The sequence below is a fragment of the Malurus melanocephalus genome, unplaced genomic scaffold, assembly GCF_030028575.1.
Source record: "Malurus melanocephalus ecotype Western Australia unplaced genomic scaffold, MMel_1.1 scaffold_533, whole genome shotgun sequence".
NCBI classification, from domain to species: domain Eukaryota; kingdom Metazoa; phylum Chordata; class Aves; order Passeriformes; family Maluridae; genus Malurus; species Malurus melanocephalus.
Window position 1 is genome coordinate 106,863 of NW_026623765.1, and position 23,826 is coordinate 130,688.

General features: G+C 43.6%; 1 protein-coding gene across 5 annotated transcripts in view; it reads right to left on the reverse strand.

Moving 5' to 3' along the window:
- The window catches only part of ANKRD17 (ankyrin repeat domain 17), a 67,406-nt gene extending 44,631 nt beyond the window's left edge, over positions 1 to 22,775 (reverse strand). For 2 of the 5 annotated variants that reach the window (XM_057381830.1, XM_057381829.1), the window contains exon 1: positions 22,205 to 22,775. In XM_057381830.1, the coding sequence (XP_057237813.1) occupies positions 22,205 to 22,573 (369 nt within the window). In that variant the 5' untranslated portion in view covers positions 22,574 to 22,775. Of the gene's footprint in view, positions 1 to 7,034; positions 7,088 to 22,204 lie in introns of those variants that run through there. The other 3 variants (XM_057381833.1, XM_057381832.1, XM_057381831.1) reach the window with 2 other exon arrangements.
- Positions 22,776 to 23,826: the final 1,051 nt, after the last annotated feature.

Below are 23,826 nucleotides of genomic sequence, written 5' to 3' on the forward strand. Positions count from 1 at the left end.
TTGGCTTAGTCAGAGCTTTCCCTTCCCATCCCCAAAGCAATTAAGAGAACCAGTTCACTGAAAGGACACCCTACAAGAGGACTCCCTCCCTCTCTTCATGGTCTTAATGAAAAACACAATTCCAAGCTCTGAAAAAAMCAAGAAATGTGGTTTCTTTGCTCCACAACTCATCTTTCTTGACACCAGGCATTAGCTCTTTGACTCAAGCCATGCTACACTAAGTGACTGATGGACAGAAGGTGGGGACACTAATGCACAYTAGAAACAAGAAATACAGCATGGGAGAGATGATTGTTACTGGAAGGATAGAGTTTTCAAATATTTCTCTAATTTCACCATCACAGCACAACCTGGAGACTCAAGAATGGCTTCGGAAGTGTTTTAAGTGAGTATAAGGGAAAGGGTTCATCCCAAAAAACCAAACCCTACCCTAAGATTCCATTTATGGCCAACTATGGAAATCCTGTTTTTGCTCCCGTGCAGAAGACAAGAACTTGCTTTTATCCTGCTTCCAACAGTTCTGCAGCCCACATCCAATGTGATCTACCAGGATCAGCTGGGGATAGTAGAAACCAGAGATTTTTACAGGATATCTACATTTCTTCATGTCATTATCCTGCTGAAATAATTATTGATATTAAAAATTGCTGGTATCTATCACCAAGCAGCATAACCAATTGCAAGAATTATGTAGAGACATTAATAATGTTAACCAAAAATCGTTTGGGAGGATATGACTAGTTAGGTCAAGAGCTTTGAAAATACTTTGAGTTACTCCAGTTTAATTCATTGGTATTTATCCCTGTCCTACAAGGTTACATGAACAAATAGCTGTGCCACTACCCCAAACCACCAACCACGCTTACACACACAAAAACTGAGCCCAACAAAGGAGTGAAATGAAGCAGCTGAATCATAATGCAGATTTCCTYTCCTTTTTTGGCATTTACAATGGAAGTATTTTTTTCAATGAAGGAACCAGTATGGCCTAGTTCACCAATCTTCTCTTACGATGAGAAGTGAAAGGATAAAGTTACAGCAGGAGACAGTTGGATTCAGTATCTGATTAGAATTCCTATTGTTACTGCCTGGGGAACCGAGCACAGAAGGAATTATTTCTAATAATTTCAACTCATTTGGTTAAAATTCTGACAAGCTTGACAGTCCCTGAATTCTTCCTTCAATACAAACTACTGTTAGGCATACCTAATAAATGAATTACAATCTTTTTGCTCTATTTGGCACACCCAACTGAAAGCTGCAGCACATTGAAAGAATTTGAACAGTTTTTAATGTACGGTAAATGAACAGACTTGTGAAGATAGTTAAAGCAACACACAAGTATGAACTAAATCCAAATATATCTATTTTTCCTATCTTTTCAAAAAGAGGTTATATTTAAAAAAATTAAATCAATGTTTAAGGGCAAAGACAGCAAGTTCAAGAGGAATCTTTCCTTTTTGATGTTTTCTTCCCATGTTACATATAAACATCATGTGCCAATTCCCTTCCACCACCACAATTCCAATCACCACCACCACAGTTATTATTTCTATTCTCCCCTTAATGCTTCTGATCACATCTGTTTCATGAAGATATTTAATCTTATTTATTCCATATTTACATGGCCATAAAGTGACAAAGAAACACAATTTATACCAGCCAGTTCCCTGGACTTCCCTCTTGCAGGATTCTGAGGCCAAGGCAGTGCAACAGGTTGTTTTGAGTGTGGGTTTCAGCTTTAGAGCATGTGACTTCCTATCAGTCAACACAGCCAGCAAACTCCAGCCAGGCAAAGACCTGAAGAGATTTCAGGCACATGCAGGAAAAAAAGCACCTTGGCCATGAAAACAACCTCTTTACACACTTCTGTGAACGTTTAAAGACAGGATGTATGAAGGGGTGAAAAAAAAAAGGAAAAAATATAAATAAATTCACCTGTCTGAAATGTCTATCTCAATTTTCTCACTGTTTTTGATTCAGGACTCAAGCTGAACCAATAGCTAGAAAGATGAAGGGCCTGGGTCTGAAGAGATSTTTGCTGATGAACTGACCCCACCTGCTAGTCAAGACCTTTGTTAAGATTTCCCACTTAGTAAGACCCTCACTGGCAGACACAACCACTGAATGGTACTGACCTTTTAAACAGCAGTTASCCAGTATGAAGTTAGTTACCTAGAGGTTTCTCACACACTAATTGCAWTTTCATATTACTGTTACTGAAACAGATAGAGCAATAAAGCATAAATAACAAGCATGGTTTCAAATTACAAAAATAAGTCTGTAACATCTTCCTTCAAGTCAAGAAGAAACAACTTAAAACCCAGAGAAATTGTATCTACCAGATTTTCAGTCCCATTTGCCACACAAAGAAACCCAGGACCAGCTCCCTATTCAGCACAACAGGTTTAGCAAATCACCTGAAAGGAGGAAAGTAACAGAAATCCAGAACAGGATTTGCTTTTCTAGGAAGATTCAATACATACTTTTTCTCAGCCCTTTGCCTCACTCACAGGAAGAACAGGCAGAGGAGGCAGAATGATGCAGAGAGCAGCTCCAAGGGAAGTGGAATCACCTTGTCATGGTTTGCTTGAAAGCACTAAACAATGATGGAGAAAGAGCCCTTTGGAGGGACACAAGAGTTATTGCAAGGAAGCTTTCTCCTGCTCCTGTGTGGATGTCTGGGTGCTGTGCTGATTGTGGGGGAATTGCTCCTTCTCCTCCTCATACTACAGCCTCAGACACAGGAACATCAGCTCCAATATTCACCTGCTGGGGCTAGATGTGGGTCACACTTAACAATGGTGCCTCAGCAAAAGGGATACTACAGCAGGGCTCCAGCTTACTGGAAAAGAATGCATCCAGAGGCTGTCCCAACAACCTCTGAACAAATGGATTTTGAGCAGGACTTCAGTGGGAAGTGAGACTTCAGCGGGACCTGGTGGATCCCTTCCAACAAAGGATATTCTATGACCAAGATCACTAGGAAATACTGGTGCACATTAGTAGCCTACACTAACTTCACTTGGAAAAATTCCTTTTAAAGACAGGAAAACAGGTAAAAAGTAAACCAGAAAATATTAATAAGAGAAACTGTGAGAAAGAAAACAGGGAATGGATTAATCTCAATATCTGTTCGAGAGTCAGAAAATGGGAAGGCTACTTATAATCAAATACTGCATATATAGTGTTATTATCAGATACAATGCTGATTGTAATCTTCAGACCAAGAGACTACATATTAAAAGACTGGGCCTGCTAAAAAAAAAAAAAAGAAAAATTGCATTACAGAGGCCTCCCTGATCTCTGAATGTGCACTGCAGACACGACTCTCCTAYTCAATGTTTGCTCTCCCTTCCACCAGTGTTTCATGGAGCACCTGTGTGCTCAAGCAGGGCAGYCTCTGCTCTGTGGAAATCTTGTAGTCACCCCTAAACTCTGCTCTGCTGTCCTCACTGTGGCTCAGCTAGACAATTTAAGGTGTAACACCTGATCCTTTCATACTACATCACCTGTCACCTGCACCAATGGCAGCTATATACAAAGAAACCAAGGTAGGATCTTGGACATGATTAAATTGTTCCCATGATTCCAGTACAAAATTAAATTTTAAAAACCCTTCTGCAGTCAGGAGATACTCCCAACATCACAGTAACAAATGAAGCTTTTTTCCCAGTGATTTTGAGTTTCAGTTCAATGTAGCAGGAAGAGATTTACCTTAAGCTAGAAATCTGAAGGACATAAAAGCACTTAGTAAGGACATAAAGCAACTGCCACATGTGGGCCTGTGCTAGACTCCAGCCTGTCTCCCTAAAGCCAAGCACAAACGAGCTTTTGAAGTACCTGAAGGTCAGAGCACGTGGCTGCTGCTCTTGAAAAGTCTCAAATCAACACAGGGAATATAAATTTACCCCTCCAGTGTCCAAAGCTTCCTAAGTGGATTTCTGAACTATGAGCCTGAGTTCAGTGCACAACACAGACCACATCCTGATCTGTCAGGACAGAATTTATCTCCTATTTTCCCACTCAGTAAAGTGCTTCTCTTGGCTAACTCAAGCATCAAAAGCACAACTACAGGTTTACACCTACTCTGAATACCATACTAAGGTCTCCTCTAACGCAATTACTCCTTCACTGGCACACACAAGCCAAAACATGAAAGCTTAAACCAACAAAAAAAGCCTTGTGCCCATAAAATCACACATCAACAAACAAATATGGTCAAGATACAGGAGCAAAAGAACCAAATGAGCAGAAGTTAACTGCAGATTAATCCCACAGCGCTGTCATTTTATTCACCTGTATTTCCATACAAAGCTTTCAATGCCAGATTGAAGTGACAGAGCCAAGACAACRCTCATCTTCAGCTGAAAAGCAGCAAAGCCAGCTCCAGTTCTGCACCAAGTGAACCTTCTCTGAAGGTGGCCTAAGCACAGGGCAGCCAGAATGCTGTGTGAAATCCTCTGGGCTGACAGCCATGTCTGCCTCCAGCTGCATTAAACTTGCTGAAGCCTTACTTTTGTTTTATCACTCAGCAGTGATTTTGGCCCCAGAAGCACCCCTTGCAGTAGGGACCACTAACACCAACAGAACCTCAGTCTCTTTGGTAACACAACACAACCARCACACCACAGAAAATACCTTTTTTTCTCTTGTTTCAAGTTATAACCAACTTAGAGGGAAAATAGTCTTGAACATTTGCTGAAGAGGCAAGGTCTGATCACTCTGAATGTAATTAAATACTAAGCAACACCAAGTATGTTCAAAACAACAGAGATGACAGATCCTGCTACCCAAGCAAGAGCAGTTCTCTCCATCTTCACMCTGCTGTCTTGGAATGAGCACCAGAAACTGCTCTGTGGGAGAAAAAAAAGCCCTGAAATGGAAAAATAAGACACACACAATAAACAGACTRTTCAAAGTTACAAGAGAAACAAGTTTGGAGAGAACTATAGATTGTGCTTCTGGACACTTCCTGGAACACAAGACAATTGTGTTGCTTCTGGTGATGTGCTAAGAAAYCATGAATAGATTCCACTGCCAGAATATCTGAGAGATGCATGAACTGACTCAACCATAGTTCACACACATCTAAAGCCAGACAAGCCATGCTCAATTCCTGAGGATGTTTTACCTGGATCCAGCTGCTGTTGAGAACAGGAAGAGAATGTGTGACAAAATTATCAGAAGAAASGCCACCACACCCCACTGAGAAGCAAGATGTAATTGCTCAGTCCACACAACAACTCCAAAATTCTGTTATAACAAAATTAACTTTCCAGCTGCCCTTCCAAACTGGACTACTGATAAGCACCTTATTAATAAGCTACAAATGACAACTGTGGTTAAAATGAAGAACAAAAAAAGAAAAAGCTTTCAATATGCAATGAAGCAAGTGAAGTACTGAAATATCTGTCTGATGGCACAAAGCCCAGTTCACTATTGCTCTTCCTAGCACCCCACACAAACCCAGCCACACACACAGACACTGGTGAAAATGTCTTGCTCATACATCTGTGCCAGTTTATTCAGCACAAAGTGAACAGCTGAGTTAATACTCTGGATGTAATTATGTTRAACAGTTCCAAAGTCCACATGGAAGTTAATACCAATACTGATCAAAAATTTTAGGGCAACCTAAGTGTGGCTGCTAGAGGAAAAAGCCTACAGGACTAGCAGCAGCAGCAGCAGAACTATTTTGTTGGAATTCTGATAGCAGCTAGTAAGGTTGCAGCTTCTGGTTACAATAAAGAATGCATGCAAATATTTTGACAAGTCAGCTAGCAACAAAATCATGTTTTTTCTTGCAAAACCTGAAAAACCACAGGAACAAGAARAAGGTATTTCAATGAAACATAAAATGGTTTGGAAGGGACCATAATACTCATCTCGTTCCACTCCCCTGCCATGGGCACAGACACCTTTCACTATCCCAGGTTGCTCCAAACCCTGTCCCATGTGGCCTTGGACACTCTGGCCAGGAAATACTTCCTTGAACTATTACAGCAAATATAACCTGTAACAGAGACCTGCTTCACTCTATGATTTCTAGGCTGGTATCTCCATTTGGTTGAAAGGGCACTTCCAGCTTACCATTACATGAAGGGATAATGTCATTTATTTCATAATAAATCACTGCTGTAGAAGGAGATCTGCTTCTGTAGAGGAAGCAAGAACAGGCTACATTTACACAACTGGAAATGCAGTAATAGAAATTACATAGTGCAACAAATGTGCCTCTCTGCTCTGCTGAGACCCCACCCCAAGYCTTGCCTCCAGCTCYRGGGTCTCCAGCACAGGAAGGACATGAAGCTGTTGGAGCAAATCCAGAGGAGACCACCAACGTGATCAGAGGGATGGAGCCCCTTTGCTACAAAGAAAGGCTGAGAGAATTGGGACTGTTCAGCTTGGAAAAGAAAAGGCTTTGAGGTGACCAAATTGCAGCCTTCCAGYACCTGAAGGGAACTTACAGGAAAGAGGAGGAGAGTCTACTTAAAAGAGTGTGTTGAAAGACAAGACAAGGGGGAATGGGTTCAAATTGATTAAGAGCAGGCTTAGACATTAGGAAGCAATTCTCCCCTGTGAGGGTGGGAGGCCCTGGCACAGGGTGCCCAGAGGAGCTGTGGGTGTCCCTGGATCCCTGGCAGTGTCCAAGGAATGACTGGACAGGGCTTGGAGCAGCCTGGGATAGGRGAAGGTGTCCCTGTCCATAGCACAGGGCTGAAATAAGATGATCTTCAGGGTCCCTTGCAAGCCCAGCCATTCTGTAATTGCATGATGTATGAAACGGAAACACTGGCACAAATAAAGATTCAAAGAGGCAGAGTTCAGGCAGGCGGTGGCTGAAATGCCGGTAATGTGACCGCAATGTCACCCCGGGGTTGGTGTCCCGGACCCCTCCCGGCTGGGGGGGCAGCGCCGGTGGCCGGCCCCGTTCCCCGGGCCCCAGCGAGCGCCGCAGCCCCAACGGCCGGGGCGCCGGCCCCAGGCCCCCCGCGATGGCCCGGCCCCCTTTGTTCGTGTCCCGGCCGTACCTCCAGGATGTCCTCCAGCACGTACGCCTCCATCGCGGCCGCCCGCGCCCCGCCTCACCGCGCCGCCGCCATGCCCCGCCGCCCCCTGCCTCCCTCCCTCCCTCACGGCTGGGCCCCCCCCGCCGCCAGCACGGGAACAGGAAATGGACCGTTCCACCCCGTGCGCACCCGGCGCCTACCACCCGCGCGCGGGGGGGGCTGCGCACCGCTCCGCTCCGCTCCGCACCGCACCGCACCGCTCCCCAACGCCCGGCCTGCGCACCTCGGCGCTGCAAGAATGCCAGAATAAACGTCAAAAACCCCAGCGGAAACTGCTCGTTTTTACGTGTCTCGTGGATCATTTCACCCCATYCCCCGCCGTGAACTCGCAGAACCCCCAGCCCTTAGATCCGTGCCATGSCACATTTGTTTCCGTGCTATGACCTGTCTTCCCATTACACCAAAACCTCCTGAATCTCTTTAAGTGCTGCTCATCCTTTCCTCYTCCAGCCAGCTCCAGGGTGGCAGCAATCCCACAAACAGGCTACGACAGCAATAGAAAAAGGCACTGACCGCATGGAGCAAGGTGTCCACAATGTAGCTTTGAGAAGCATCACATCATCTACCCACCAAGATGAGTATCCACCTCTTACCCACACACTCCTCTGCCTCACCCAAAACACCACAACATGATATTTTACATATTCCATCAACCCCAGGTGACAGCGATACCAATTCTGCATGCAGCAGGTCAAAATCACTGAGCAATCATATCTGCAGCTCTCCAAAGAACTCATTTTCCAGTTCAAAACATGCAGCATAATAAATCTTGTCAACCCCACAAAAATCTCCTCTCTTATGATGTCATTTTAGCACAGCACAAAGGAGTCTTATGGCCAAAGGAATTAAATTCMCATTTTGACTTGAAGAAATGATCATAGGAATCACTTTGTTTTTCGCAATTAGAATTTTTTTTTCAAAGATAGCATCGATTAAACTCTCACTTAACAGCAAAAATATTCTTACCTGAGTTTAGAAAGCTGGCCAGAGTGGCTAATAACATCACAAAGAGAAATTCTAGCTGATCAGTATAAATTTTAGGCAAAGCTACATCCTTCCCTTAAAAATATTATTTAACCACCAAAAATGGGAATTAAATCCTACTCAATCTATCACGAACTCCCTTATTTTACACAAACTCAGCACCTGCCCAGGCTGCCCATACTGTTTTTCCATTTTAGGGAACAYCCCAGACTTTACACTGTTTTACAATAATTCAAGGAAGAACCACAGAACAAGATTCCGTGGTTCCTCTGGAGGTGTGCTTTTAGGACAGCATTTACTACATCTCCAGCAGCCCCTTGCAACTGTTCATGTACATGAAATCCAGCAGCAACACACAAACATTAGCCCAAGTACAAAGCTCTTCCTGACAGCTTGAAGGATTTCTTTGTATATATATATATATATATATAAAGAAAAAAGAAAAACCAGCCACCACCTCCCACATAACACTCATGTCTCAAAAGATAAGTTATTCAGTCTTCTGAGCCTCAGAAAGAATTAACAGATACCTTGTATCACACACACAAATTTAAAAAAAAAAACAAAAAACCACCCAAAAATGAAACAAACAAACCAAAAAGAAACCAAAAAGACCACAAAACCAAATAAGGACCAGAGCTTAAAACACACAACAGCACTGAGCTAGACAGAGTTCACACATGACACCACCAAAAACATTTTGAAATGGAAAGACAGCATTACACATGAACAAAAGCAGCTCCACACGGGGCAAACAACAGCATGGGCTCCTCCAGCTCATGAAACAAGCACAAGATTTTCAGGACAAGAAGGAACAGCAGAACCTGCAGAGCTGAATCATTTCCCAGCCCACTTGGGAAACTACAGTTCTGTCTGCAATAGCATCACTTCATTTACAAAACCCTAAACTAAAGAATAATTCATGCCTTACACCAGGAGAGATGAGAGGACTCAGGTTCTACTTGTGAGCCAGGAGGGCTCTGAAGAACCTTCCTGGTACTGAAAGCAAATCACCCTCAACATTGGTTTGAGGGCAGCAAACAAAACACCCCAAATTTCACACTCAAAACCTCAAAAACCTCAATACCCAATCCCTTCTCCTCTCCCCTGGCCCACCTTAATCTGCAGCTCTCTGATGCTGGCTTAGAAAGAAGCATTTCTTTGCCAAATCATATCGCATACTTTCTTTTCATACTTCAGAAATATTTGTAGTATGGAATACCAAATTCCAAAARGCCCATCCCCAACTCTTTATGTTTTATTGAAGATCTCATAGTGGTATAAAGGCTTTAATACATACTTCCACTCTGTTCCTGAAAAATGAAGAAATAAAATAAGAACTTCTTAGGGGAAAACAAAAAAAAATATTTAGACCCCTGTGATTTAATTTATTTTGTATTTCTACTGTGTGATTTTGGGTTTTACACACAGGTCAGGAAACATATTTTCAATTCAGCACAGGTAAACACAAACCCATTCCTTCCTTCCTTCCAAGCCCAGCTGTAGGAATTACCTGAACCTTTTGATTAGAAAAGATAAAACACACTATCCCTTTGAAGCRTCTCAGCTCCTACCTGAAAGCTAAYGATCTTTATTTAGCTTTATGCTGAAGGGCACCATCCACTCAGTGCCCTCATTTATTACCATCCACTACTCAAAGTCAGCCTTTGCTCCTGATCAAGAGGTACCCTAAAACCATGCAGCAGAGCTGTGTCCATCCATCACATCCCCAAAACACACAAAACCCTTCTGTTCCCCACACTGAAGGTGGGAGAGACAGCATCTGAATTACAGCTTGAGSAGACAGTCCTAAAAATGGAGAACAAAGTCCTATTTCAAGCCACATGAAGCGTGTTAAACCAAGGGAATCCTGAGAGTGTTCTGGGCAAAGCAAAGCTGGGGATGGGTACAAATCAAAGCTGGTTTAGACTGCTGGTTTAGACTGGAAAAGCCTGTGTGGAAATGAGCAGAGGGACAATAAAAACCTTCACAAGAGCACAGTTGTTGATGCAGAGCAGAGCTGTACACGCTCAAGAGCTTGCAGACAGTTTTTTAAGATGATTTTTCATTCCATCCTTCCAGTACCATGCAAGCCACCACGGATTTTGAACTGGCATCACGTCACCCTGAAGCACAAGCATTTCAACCATTGATCCGAGACAGATTCTGGCACCCAGAAATGTGAGCATTGAACAATTGATCAGACAATTCCCACTCTTATATCACAAAAGCACATTGTTATCTATTTACAGCTGATCGAGCAGTACTGGTCACCAACTGGCCCAAAGCATATAAACACACTTTTTTTGTGTGTTTTCAGAGCCACAGAGCACAGTGTCAAGGTTGGGTTGTTTAAACCCTGTCCCAYGCAGCTACTAACACCTTATTCAGCAGAATCATGAGGTGCATTAATTACTAAAAAAAACAAATCATTCTGAGAAGAAAAAAAGGAGAGGTCTTCAAGCCTTCAATACAGAACAAATAATCACTCATTTACCCCCTTTAGCAAGCTTTCCCAAGTATTTTGCTTTACAAAAGTAGGTAGACACACAGAATCTCAAAGTTCCTGAGACAGTTAAGAAAAAAACAGAGCGAGTTTGCAGCCAAAATTTTGAGACATTTTGATTATCTGCTAAATGTAGAATCCCAGAGGCAAAAACCTGCTGTTATATGGAATACTTTGAAATTTGAGGTACCTATCACAATGAAAAATCCAAACAAGGTCCACTTACAAACACAAGATAAGCATTTCACATTAATTAGAAATACTCTTGAAATCAGAAAACTCAGTTAATTCACCAAGGGAAAAATTCAGTCATTAGWACCCTCAAATGATCAAGTTTCCTCTTCCAACATGGAAAAAAAAACCCAAAACCATGGCAAGATACAGGAGCAGTTTYTCAAACCCCTTTAGAGCTAAGTCAGAGCTGAATGTTTCCCCAAACACACRCCCCTAAGGGTACTCAGTGCCCCAGTTAAATGCACGAGGGTTTATCAACATTCAATCTTTAAGGTGAAATCTTTAAAGTCCCTCASTTATATATCAATATAGAACAAAATGAGCTTTAAACCTACTGTTTCAGGTTCTCCTCCAACTCCTTCTTCTAAATCTTCGGTGGTCTCGTAAAAACAAATCAGTCCATACCCAAAACTCAGGCAGCCCCTTGTTTTCATGTTGTATATGTTGTGGGTTTTTTTTTTTCTTCACTTCTTGTAGCAATTAAAGCTCGGCAGTTGCCAGCCTGACTAAATTTGCAACATCCGTCAGGCAGGTACCTTATTGAGTTTCAAATAAAAGAAACATACTTTCTTCCTTTCATTTTCTTTATTGGRGTGGGATGTGCAGGGATGATGAGCTTTAACCTGATCAATACTGAAGACATACTTTTATTCTGGTTTTTTATTCTGTTAGCCTTTTAATTCAGTGTCTTTCTTTGAGAATTTCAGACTTTCTAGCCAAAAGCTGCAGTGGAGCTTTCACGTGAGATGTACAGTCACAAGATGATCCTTGCTGCCCATTCTCATTATCACACCCCCCTTGATCCAGCTCTGTTGCCTCCCACAGACAAGGAAACTTCGATGACAAAGCCACATATTTTTCTTCTCTAACAACTATGTAACAACTTTTTTTTGACCATCCAAGATGATTTCCCACTCAAAGACTAATTTTCTGCCAAGACAGATCTTTGATTTCTCTCCAGCCTATTCTTCCCCAGGCCTAGGGCAGCAGCAAGGCATTCCACACCCTTCTGACACTTCCAGTGTTTTCTGTACAGTTTGTGTTACTCATTTTGGTAAAGACACAARKCTGGARAGGATGAAATTCTATTCCTTATGGTATCCTTGAGATCTAGGTTTTCCACAGCTCCAGGGGAACTTAGATCTTGAAAAGGCATCTGAATTAAACACCTTTCAAAGCACCACAATTAAAACATCCTGAGGTTTTTTATGCCCATTTAAAAGACTGCATAACACTAAATAAAGTTTCAAGAGTGAGTGTTGACAAGAGACTCAGTTATGAGCTGTCTGATGGATTAACCTCCCCAATTYCCTTCATAAGACCCTTCTCTGATCTGTTCTTCCTAAATGGAAGCACTATGCCATGGCAGCTTGAATGAACTGTCAGGATGCAGTGGGATCAGGGAATCTAAGGACTCCATGCCCACAGAAGCATTCTCAAAGAGGTAGAGACAGCTGGRGAATTGGATTTTGTATGGAAATATTTTCATAGATGATTTCTCATTCAAGGATCAATAAAAAAAAGGTGATTAATTTCACAACTGAATTAAGAGCTAGCACCATCATGCCCGGCAGTTAAAAGAAATGTGAGGATTCACCAACAGATCATACAAGCTCAGCCCAAGAGTACTCAGCTTACAGCACTTTTGCCAGAACCTGAGGACAGGGAATGTCAAAAGCAAGCTCTGTTTGGAGTGAGACTGCAACGCTCCAGCCAAGAGCTGTGAACCAATCACCTCCACTTTATCAGCAGCCTCTTATTCTCACACCATCCATCTCCAGACAGAAGCTAAATGCACAATATAAAAACATTCCTGAATCAAGTCTTTATCTCTGCCTAAATGCATCTGACACCTGAGCAGTTTTATAGCCCAGTAAGCAAGCAGCATCCAGGCACATGGAGAGASAAACTCTGCTCATCAGCCAGGAGCTTTCCTCCCTGGTCAGTGCTTATCAGCCCTGTTCTTTTGGGGTGAACTCCCTAGGGCAAACCAAAGCGTGGAAAAAGGAGTAAAGAAAGTCTCTTTACTCATCCACAGCCCTGAAGACGAGCTCAACAAGAACATCATCAAAAAGCAACTGTGTGAAGATAGCCCCKAGGATTTTGCTAAGGAGGAACTGCCCAATGCAAATCCGAATGCACCCGAGAAAAGGTGAAGAAGGGACACAAAATTACATGAGMATTTTTAAAAGCATTTTTCAGTAGAGGTGTAGGATTACCAGCACACATTTTTGTCTAAGGAGAGCTTTCTGTAACAGACCTTCCTTGAAGTAATCCATAAAGCAAACCCAGTAAGTTTTCACAGGGTAATACAATGCTCCAGGTCCTTGGGCCAAGGACTTGGAACACACTGAAGAACTCTGGGTTTGGGATCAACACAAGTGAAATGAGAGACTTGTTAGAAAACAAAACTTGGGACATTGAAGATCCTTCTTAAAATGAATGAACATATATTCATTACTCACTCCCCATGTGAAACACTGGTGACAGAAAATCAGTGTGTAATGAAGCAGCATAAACAGTCCAAGAATATTCATACCAATGCCTCTCAATTCTTAAGGCAGGTACTAATCCAAGGTATCTCCACACGAGCACAGGAAAGTTTGCATGGAAGTTCTTGAGAAGTTTTAACATGCAGACACGTTCCCTACTGAGAGTCAGGAAACCCGGAACCAGGAAAAGCCACTTCTAAGGACAAAGTCTCCTCCTTCTTTTCAAGCAGCCCTGTCCATCACTTACTTCYATGCATAAATTCTAATTAAGTCAATATTACATCAAGTATTTTCACATCAAATTCTAATCCAGGATCTGCTGGATCAGGATGTCCCTGTCTTCCTTTTCCTGGCTGTGAACCAGATGGTTGTTTCAACAGCTCTGTATTCAGATAGGCTGTTCATAATGACTTTGAACTTGGTTAACACCAGATTTTGAAACCTATTCCAAAAGCAGGCACCACAACAATGTCCTTTATGTTTCTTYCTCTTACAAAACTCTCAATAATCAGTTACTCAGCATCTTCAAATTCACAAACTAAAATAGCTGGAACATCTACTCCATTCATTRACAGCAATATCAAGCCTGGAATTTAACAGAGCAGGCTGTTAGATAAGGCTGAAAAGGGAAAAATACATAAACTGAATACAAAATGAGATACTAATGTAATCTCTATTTTCTTGTAATATGGCCGTTCATTGCCTTTTTCACCCAAGGTTACCTGGAAGATCAAGACAGACTGGGGACCACACAGCACAACTCCCAGCAATTACTACCAGGGTAGTTGGAGCAGCTGCCAGATGGAAACACTTCCAGCTGAACACTGCAGTTCAGCATCTCTGCTCCCCATGTCTTCTTTGTTGGGCCTTCAGAAATAAAATCACAGCTTCAGTTTATCTCAGAYTACCAGAAGAGACAACATTTAACTYGCAAGCATTTACCCTCRATTCAAGATGTGCTCAMAGYAGGAGCCTGATTTTAGCCCMAGACTAACCCTAAAGGATTTCAAAAGTCCAAACCAAAAAAACTTCAAACCTTCCTCAAGAGCATATCTAAAGCCCTCACTGCCCTAGCAGGTGAGTTGAGGTCCCCAGTAAACCCAAAACACAGGCACCCCCCTCCCACAGCAGAACCTCTTCCCCTCCACCACGCTGAAATTATACCATGCACACAGAGCCTGAAGGAATTCTTTTACTCTGACCAAGTTTAATMAATGCTTTGGAAGTTGACAAAATTTTTTACAAAAATTAGGTATATTCTGGACTGGGTGCTCAATACTTCTGTTAGAAATTCAATTGCTTGAGTTATTTYTATTGACAGGTATTCCAAAACCCACCTCCAAGACACCAGCAGATCTTCTCAACTCAAAGACACAAGTGCATTTAGAGAGTGATTTTTTTCCCTTCACGCAAGCTCCAGAAAAGCCCTTTTCTGAAGTTTAGCACAGAAAGTTGGCCACTATATTTATCCCTGAAGAGTTCCTTGATCAAGCTGATTCCCCACAAAAATACCAGCATGCTGTTATGCCAGCTCTCACTTCTGTTAGTGATGGAGATGGACAGAAGGCATATGTTCATCCATGGAGCAGACTGTTACGTTCAAAGTGCTTCTTTTCTTTAAGCCAGCTTGGGTTTTTTATGATTATGATCACAATTGTGCTTTGTGACTTTTATAGTCAGTCTCCAAAGTGACTCCTTTGCTGCACTGCACTAAATGACACAAAAGTGATGGTGATAAACCAAAATGCTGCAGTGTTTAAAAAAATCCTGCTTAATTCCTCTCTTTCTCCCTATCCTTAATACACTGCTTTCAAGAACTTGAACAAATACCAGAGACAAATATAAGTGCTGATTTTATCTGAAGAAGCTCTAAGTTTTTAAGTTACACACACACAAAAAGAATTYTGTGTGATTTATCTGTTCCAGCCACTTCCAAATGGAAGCTCCAGAGGAAGTGTCAAGAGGAGCAGTTTGCCCTTGAAGACAAAAATTCTCACTGATCTGTATCATTCTCACCACTCTGGAGTCCTCAGAAACAATGCAAGTGTTTTCTCTGACAGGCATTTAAATGAATTATCCCACCAAAAGAGGCAGTGCTCATCCTCCTCCCTGCCTGAGTTSCTGCTCTTCGCTGTGTCAGCACAAGCCTGACAAACTGGATCCAGGAACTGATCAACTGGAAATGTGGTTTTTTTTCTGTTGCTGAGGTTTTTTTTTTTCAACGAGATCATTTCCCAAGTGGCTGGGAGGAGCACTGAACGCCTTTTTTTTTTTTTTTCCTCTTCCCTCAAGCCCAGCTCCCCCAATTTTAGTGGGATTAGTAMCCACACTGATGCAGGGGCTGAACAGCACTGAGCACTTGAAGAAAAAACTAAGTCACATCATGATTTGAAAATTCCAACTTCATTATAGCATTGTTCCCCATTCTGTGGAGGAGAACAATTCACACCTGCAGAACAGCATSGAGAGGAAAATTCCACTGGCAAAGCATTTCAGGACAAGACTGAACAAAAGGCAAGAATACCTGAAGTTTGGAAATAGGAAAGCTCCAGGACAGGAAGACACGTGAGTCACCTGCCAGACAGAGATGCACAAGAAGCTCCAGCTTCTCCTTTCAAGTGTGCAGTTTTTTTCTCGTGTGTGGGAAGAACTGGGAGGCAGAGCTGCAAGGATAAGAACGACCTTCCTCCCCTTATCTCTGAACCACTCTCTGCCTAAAAGGGGAGTTTCAGCTACTGCTGGGGTTGTAATCCCCAAAACTGCTCCTGCACAGCTGGACAGATGTACAGATTTGGGAATAACCATTGATTGTTCATCGGGGCACGGGGAAGCAAACCTGAGACCCTTAGCAGCAGTTTGAACATGTATTACCGTGCACAAAATGCCTTCAATTTTAACCAAAAAAAAAAAGAATCTAGACACCTTTTGATTGTTTCAAGATGAACTTGATGAGAATGGAAGCCAAAACCACAAACTGATATTCTAAATAGCAGTATTTCATCATACTTCTTAATATTCCAGCATGTTTCTAGCTCTGTTTTCCAGCTCTGAGCAGCTGTCTATTTGGACACATTATCCACTCTTGATGATTAATACCACATCAACTATTGGGGTGGGGCAGGGAAAAACATCAAATCAAGGTTTACTTCAGCTCATTTCCTAGAATACACCATCATACGCCTGGAATTTGAGCATGCAGCTAAAAYACAGAGGAGGAATAACTCCTGTACATCAAACACCAGTAATCTGAATTTGTCAAAAACTGCTTGGGGTAACACCAACAAAATCATCCTAATGACAGCATCCAGCTTAAAAGAAAATACTGCAAGCACGAACAAGGGTATATTTAAAACATGCCTGGCTGTGTGGCTGATTTTTTACCTGGTGTACTACTATTACCTATGTGAAAAGAAGGTGACACAACACTTAAGTAACACCTCCACGTGGCTTTAGCTCTTGGCACAGTCATGAGCTCAGGATGGCCTATGGGGGATAACCTGACTGAAAAACACCTGGAATATCAGAGAACACTTGAACTGTGTTCAAGTACCCATAAACACAAAGCACTGCTTAGTGCAAATGAGAGGAAATGCTGCCCTTCATTGGCCAACAATGGATTTCTTTTTCCAGAATTCCTGTGGACACTGTACAATGACTGGATGGAGGTCACTGGAATTCCCACACTAAAATATACTGATGCTCACCGTTAAAGGTCACTTCACATTAATAAAGACTTTTTCCCTAAGTACACCTTAGTTAAATGACACCACCCAAACCATTTGCCAGCATTTATCCTTCCTCACCAATGATTTTCTTTCTTAACAGATCAGAAATTACGGACTTGACAAAGGTGGTTCCATACAGGTGCAGAAGCTCTACAGACACAGCACATCTTCAGGATGGCACTTCACTTCAGTCACTATCAAGAAACCAGAAGCACAGCATTTCAGAAAAAAAACACACCATGTCTACCAAGGCAGCCATGGATTCTGTTTAGATGGCCTAAAAACACTAATAGCAAATTTAGGCAATTTTTATTTAGCACCAAGTYAAAAGGGCTTGTTCCCTTAACCCTCAAAATAAAGGCTTCTTACTTATCTTGGATCTGCAGCTCAATTCCTAAATCCAATTGCAAATCAGCTACATCCTAAATAAGCACCAACAGTTTTGGTTTTAAAACACAGATAGAGGGAATAAAACAAACACACATAATCCCATTTGCCTTCAACCTTGACAGATGAGGAAATTCTCTCAGCTAAATCTCTTCCAGAGAAACCATTCTCTTYACAGAACTGAATTACTGGCTGAAAATGTGGGGTGTTTGGCTCCAGCCTGCACATGGGAGTTATGTTTATAAGGACATTTCCTGAAGAAATATCTAAGGAAGTAAACAAAATCACATGGTACYGCCAATACTGAACTCCACCTTCTGCAGTGGTCACTTTATGCTGGGGGTTTCTTTTTAAGCCAGATATTCACTGATTACTTGAATTAAATAAAGCATAGAAAAACCACAGTAATATTGAAGAGTTTTTTTAAAAAATATGCATTAGGTCTAACCAAACTGATTTTGCTGGAACCTAGTCCAGGAACAGTAAGGAAGGGATGTTAAATAGTTTTGGCTAAGGTGTCCTGCTTTCAACTACAGCAGAGTTCACTACTGTGAAACCTGGTTGTGGGATTCCCCTACCCTGAGATTCCAGGGATTTTTGAGAACAGTAAGGTATTTATTTAAGGCAAGAAACAGTGGCACAGGCAAAACTCAKCTGAATTAGACAGAAAAAAGAATTACAACATAAACAATGCAGCAGAATCTGAGACTGAACTACACTTTGGGATGTCACACACATGGACAGGGCCCAATGAGCTGCATGTTCAGTCACATCTGKGAGGACCCAAGGACATGAAAGTAAATAATGACAGCAAAGTGAACGCATCACACYGTAATGAAACCAGAYATMCTGKCCCTTCARAATCCAAAGGCCTTATTCCAGGATKCTGATCAAGACTGTTACGGTTAAAAAAAAATGAAAAAATGTTTGTAAAATAAATTCTGCGATTCAAATCAGCTCACTTGAACACTCAGGCTCTTCAAGTCTTATCCAATTTAAGTATTACAATACAACCATGTGCCTGCCATGCTCTTGAAACCACACCAGGAAGCCCAAATTCTCAGATTAACACATTAAATCTCAATCCACAGAATTCAGAGTAGTTTCAATCTCAATCCACAGAATTCAGAGTAGTTTCTTCTGCGTGAAGAAATTTTAGAGGACTGGTGGTGTTTTTCTGTTCTACTTACTTCATCTTACTAGCTCAGTTCAATTACTAATTCAATTGCAGCTGAAAAAACAAAAATGAACTTTTACTTACAGGAGACAAATGAAACCAAGAATACTTAAAAAWCAGCCAAAACATCTCAAAAAGCACCCTTTGTGTAGGGCAGAGCTTTCAGGTATAGTTRACTGAGGATTATATTCTGGTAAGCCAATTTGCACAACACATAAATATCCAGAATAACAGAAAGAAAGGAAGAAGGTACAGTAATGAACACAAACAAATCCAAAATGGATCTACACCTCAGATCATCACATTGGAAGATTCATGGACAAAATWTAACTTACAACCTCTTAAGACGGATATAAGGGGCAATTATAAATTTCACTGCCAGTAGCAAACATCCTCCAAGTTCAAAGACTTGAAATAAACTTGTAAACTATTTTTATCACAGGATTGAACCTTTCAGTGTTAAATAAAAAAAGCCCTAATGCACTCTGCACATCAGGTTTCTAAGCAGCAATTCACTATGAGGACCTGCTCATTTTTTACACTGTTTCATGTGAACTGAAGAACTGAACAAAATCTGTGTGTACAAGAACAGYTTTAAGGAACCTGCAAGCTGACCTCCCCTGCTATGTAATTCCTACCATCATTTTTCTCATACCTTAAGATTTCTCTCCCTGTGTACTGAGAAAAGTTGCCATTTTTTATTGACTGTTTTTCTAGGGTAGAGACAATTTGCCATTTATAGACAACACCAAACCCCACTACCTAAAATATCGGGGTTGTGCAGTAATTTGCTGCAATTTAAAAAATCAACCTCAGAGGTTGCCATAAACAGTGTCACAGGAGCTCATTAAATTGTTGGCAMTGAATTTCCATTGAACTTCTCCCAAAGCTCTCCACAGTGCCACAGTTTCCACATTGAGATCTGATGGAGTTTAGACACAGATGAAAACCTCTGATTACAACTCTTTATTCCATTCCATCAGCTCAGCAACAATTAAACCAAACGACATCTTTCTACTGCTGGGGTTTCTGTGACTTAGGATGTGCCAGGTTTCCCTTTAGAACTCCTTGGACTTGCTGCCACTGAACTCCTGATTTTTAGAAGCTGTCTCATTAGCAGTCAAATCTAGAAGCACTTTGCTTCGGAGATTAGAGAAGTCTTAATGTATTAAGCATGGGAAGGGCAAAAAATAGCCTAAGACAAACTGTCTTAAGTTTACAGAGATAATGAAGGGAACGGCTGGGAGGGAACACTGGCTTCTCCAGTGTTCCCACAGTAGTTTCCATTTACAGTAAAACCAGAAGCTTACATTTCTTTGTGTTGCTCATTTTATGTGCCTTGCAGACTGCCCGTGGTCAGAAGACCACAATCCAACTGCAGACTCAAGAAAATCTGAAATAAAAATTTCAACCCCCAAACAACTAARTACCCCTTTGTTTCCACAGCAGGATTTTTTTAAAGCTCCTAAAAGCCAAAACTAACCATCCAGTTGCTTTCAGACACGGAAACCTCCCTTTCACTGAGAACACTCAAAACACTTTTCCTCCCTAGGAGCTGCTGGGGATGACTTTCAAGTTGGATGCTCTGCTCAATTAATCAGGCCATCTTCATGTTTACATTCCTAAAAACTGTGATTTTAGCTGTGCATATTCTACAAGCTGCATCATTTTATCCTGAAGTCACTAAGAGAAATACTAGAACAGATTTCTGCAAGCAACCTACATGACCAAGAACAACTGTAAATGAAGCATGTGGCATATATTTTGTTGTGAATCTTGAATTTCATCATCTCAGCATTATTCATTTGCTTACTTAGCCCTGCTTAATATTTAATCCCAGACCACCCAGACTGGGAAAGCCTTCACTTAGTATAAGATGAAACCATCAGGGAAGCTTCCACATGCCCAAACTGCCTTCACAAATTGCCTATATCAGTATCTATAGCACATGTCAGTCCATCAAAAAAAGTATTCTGTTACCTGATGATATTATTGGTGTTTTCTTCTCTCTGCAGCTCTCAGAGCATTTGAAAGAGGTGCCTATGGCTGTGTAAGGCACAGCGTGCTGACAAAGGCTCACCTCATCAGCTGTCCTGCCCTCCTTGTCCTGTCACACACACCTGAGCTCCCGGTATAAARAGCCATAAGGAGGAACAGCTGTGAKCACTAAACATAACCTGCCTGTGACTCTCAACAGCTGTGACCAGCAAACAGAACCTGCCTGCAACTCGATCTCGTTGGACACAAATTCTGTTCACTGTTTCCATCACACACAACTGATCTCCAGGTTTGTCAGTGATCCATCCAAGTCACTCATGGGCTTCCATCCCTTCACCAACATCACCGCAGCAAAATTCAAAGGCCTTTRCCCAACTGAGTTCTCGAAGCATCTGTAGGACTGCTGGACAGCACCAAATCAGTTATCCTATAAGTCTTACACCAAAAAAACTTCTACCCACACAATAACATAGACTTTTCTAAAAATCAACAGCACAGAAACAAAATGCCCAGCGTACCAACTTGTTGAGACGCGCTCACTGCGTGCCATTTATCTCAAACAGTTGGATAAAATGCTTCTTGTATCAACTGTGGSAGGAATGAAATGCAGAGTGCAGCTTAACCATGGGAAAACCTATCACCATCCTAGCCCAGYCCTTCCTCGAACCTATCAGACTCTTCCTTCCTGCCCAATTTCTAACAGAACTGTAGATATATCACTTGAAAGCCAAACTGCTTAGAAACCAAGTTCAAAGAAAACTAAAAAAGGAAAAAAAAAAAAAGTTAAATACAAGCTAAAAAATTGGATCTTTTTGCAGACACTACACAAAAAAAAAAAAAAGCAGAAGTGAATGTTCAGCTGGGGAGGTTACAGAATTAAAACCATTGAGCAAAGCAACTCTTTGTGACTACATATGCAAATAAGGGACTCCCAGCCTTATCAGCCTTTTCCAACCATACCTACCTGAAAAACCTAACACTACACAAAATCGAGTAATTGATGCTTCCTTGGGCTTGTTTCTGCATTGCATAGAATCAGGGTGGCTGTCAGGTTCAGAGAAAGCGCCACAGCAGAGTTCAACACCCTGTGCTCTGTGGCAGCCTYTGCCTGCTGCACCTTCACCTGCTGTAGCTGCACCTTCACCTGCTTTACCTGCACACTCTCTCCAAGAGGAGCCATTCCCACCGCTGGGCGCGCCAGCACCTTTCCAGCCACGCAGCCAGCGCTCCGGCCTATCTCCGGAGCCTCATCCCGGGTTTGCCAGCAGCTTTCCCACCGCTCGCCTTTCCTCTCCCGGCTCCCATATCCACGGCGATACAGCACATGGCACACAGAGCACCTGCAGCAGCTGCCGGGCCTTTCCCTTCGGGATAAACCACACCATGCATGAAAGCGGGCCGCTGGTTGTGGCTCCCTGGGGAACACCGGTGGGCACTGTCCCCGCGCCTGGGCAGGCAGGGGGTACCGGCGGCCGCTGCCCGAGCCGGGGGTGACCGGAGACCGGGATCGGCCGTGCCCCCTCCACAAGGGCTCTGCCGCAGGCCCGAGGGCGGGGGGAGCCAGGAGCGGGCTGGAATTATGAAACTGGATCAGCAGGGAAACCCCCGGGGCCTCCCCCGCGCCGTACCTCGGAGACCTCCTCTTCCTCCTCCTCCTCGTCCTCGTCTTCCTCCTCCTCCTCCTCCTCCTCCTCTTCGTCGCTGCCGTTGTTGCTGCTCTCGCTGCCGCCGCCGCCGCTCTCGCTGCTGCTGGCCGGCCGGGCCGCCCGCCCGCCGCGCTTCGCCTTGCCCGGCACCGCCTTCTTCTTCAGCAGGAGGTCGCACACCCGCACCAGCCCCGCCGCCCCGGGCCCGCACGGCGATGGGGACGCGCCGGGGCCGCTCGACCCCTCCGGGGGACCGGGCCCCGCTGTGGCGCTGCCGGCCTCTCCGCCGCCGCCCTCACCGCCTCCCTCCTCCGCCGTCACCGCTACCGCCGCGCCGACCGCCTTCTCCATGGCCGGAGAGGAAGGAAAAGGAGGAGGAGGAGAAGAAGGAGGAGGAGGAAAAAGAGGAGGCGCCCGCGGCCGCCGCTGCCTCGGTCACCTCTAGCGCCGGCGCCGCCGCCGCGCCAACTCTCGCGATACTTCCTGTGGGCGCCGCTCGCGCCGCTCCGGCTCCGGCTCYCCTGGCGCCGCTCGCGCCGCTCTGGCTCTCCCCTCACGCCGCCCGCTCCCGCTCCCCTCGCGTCCCTTCCCCGTTCCCGGCAACGGCACCGCGGCCACGGCGGCGAGACGCCCCCTTCCCTCGCTTCCTTCCCTTCCTTCCGCCCGCGCCGCCGCCTCGGTCACCGCCCCGGCGCCGGAACCGCCGTTAGCGTCATCACTCTCAGCCCTCAGCCCGTTCCGCCTTGGTAAGGGCAACGGAGAGCGCGGCCGAGCYTCTCTCGGGAACTGTCCCCGGGAATCTTCCCCCGAGAGGCTCCCGTGGGCCCAGGGGTGCCGAGTTACCTCGGTATGGCCCGGTGGGCTCCCGTGGTCTGTGGGGGCAGCGCTGCTCCGGAGCGTGAGGGGAGCGCGCCCAGGGCGGGAAATCCCGTGAGGGAGCGCCCGTATGGAAACCACACAACCCGCACAATTCCACTTAAAAGAGATGGTCTCTCCTACAGTGCAGACAATACGCATTAAAAAGCAACCTCCAAACCCCTCTCATAATAGAAATAGGTAGGGCATTGCTAAAAGTGTCAGTAAATATATTGGAAGAGTATCACTAAAAGCGACGGTCAGTGAAACTGCAACACACAGAATTTCAGTTAATAAAAGTCACATCCAAGCAACGACTGCCAACGAGCACTCAGTGCTCTGGTCAAGTTGACAAGGTGGTGATCAGTCAAAGGTTGAAGTCRGTGGTCTTGGAGGTCTTTTCCAAAGTAAGTGATTCTGGGATTCTATGTTCTTCCGCACAGTCCGTTCTCACCAGGCCCTCTGCATTCTAAATTAACCTCTAAACACCCCTGCTTTACAACAATTTTCTTACAGTATCACTCAAAATTACAAACATAAGGATGCCCATGTCAATTCGATCTGTATTCGATCAATATTTCTGTAARGAAACCCTTCAAATGTGTCATCATTCCCTGATTCACCCCTCAGGCCCCCTACCCCAGATAYTCATTCCTGAAGTGTATTCAGGATATTAATACTGTTGCCTCCATTGGGGCAGGCCAAGCCTTGCAGTAACCAAAGTTAAATATATGTTAAATACAAATGTA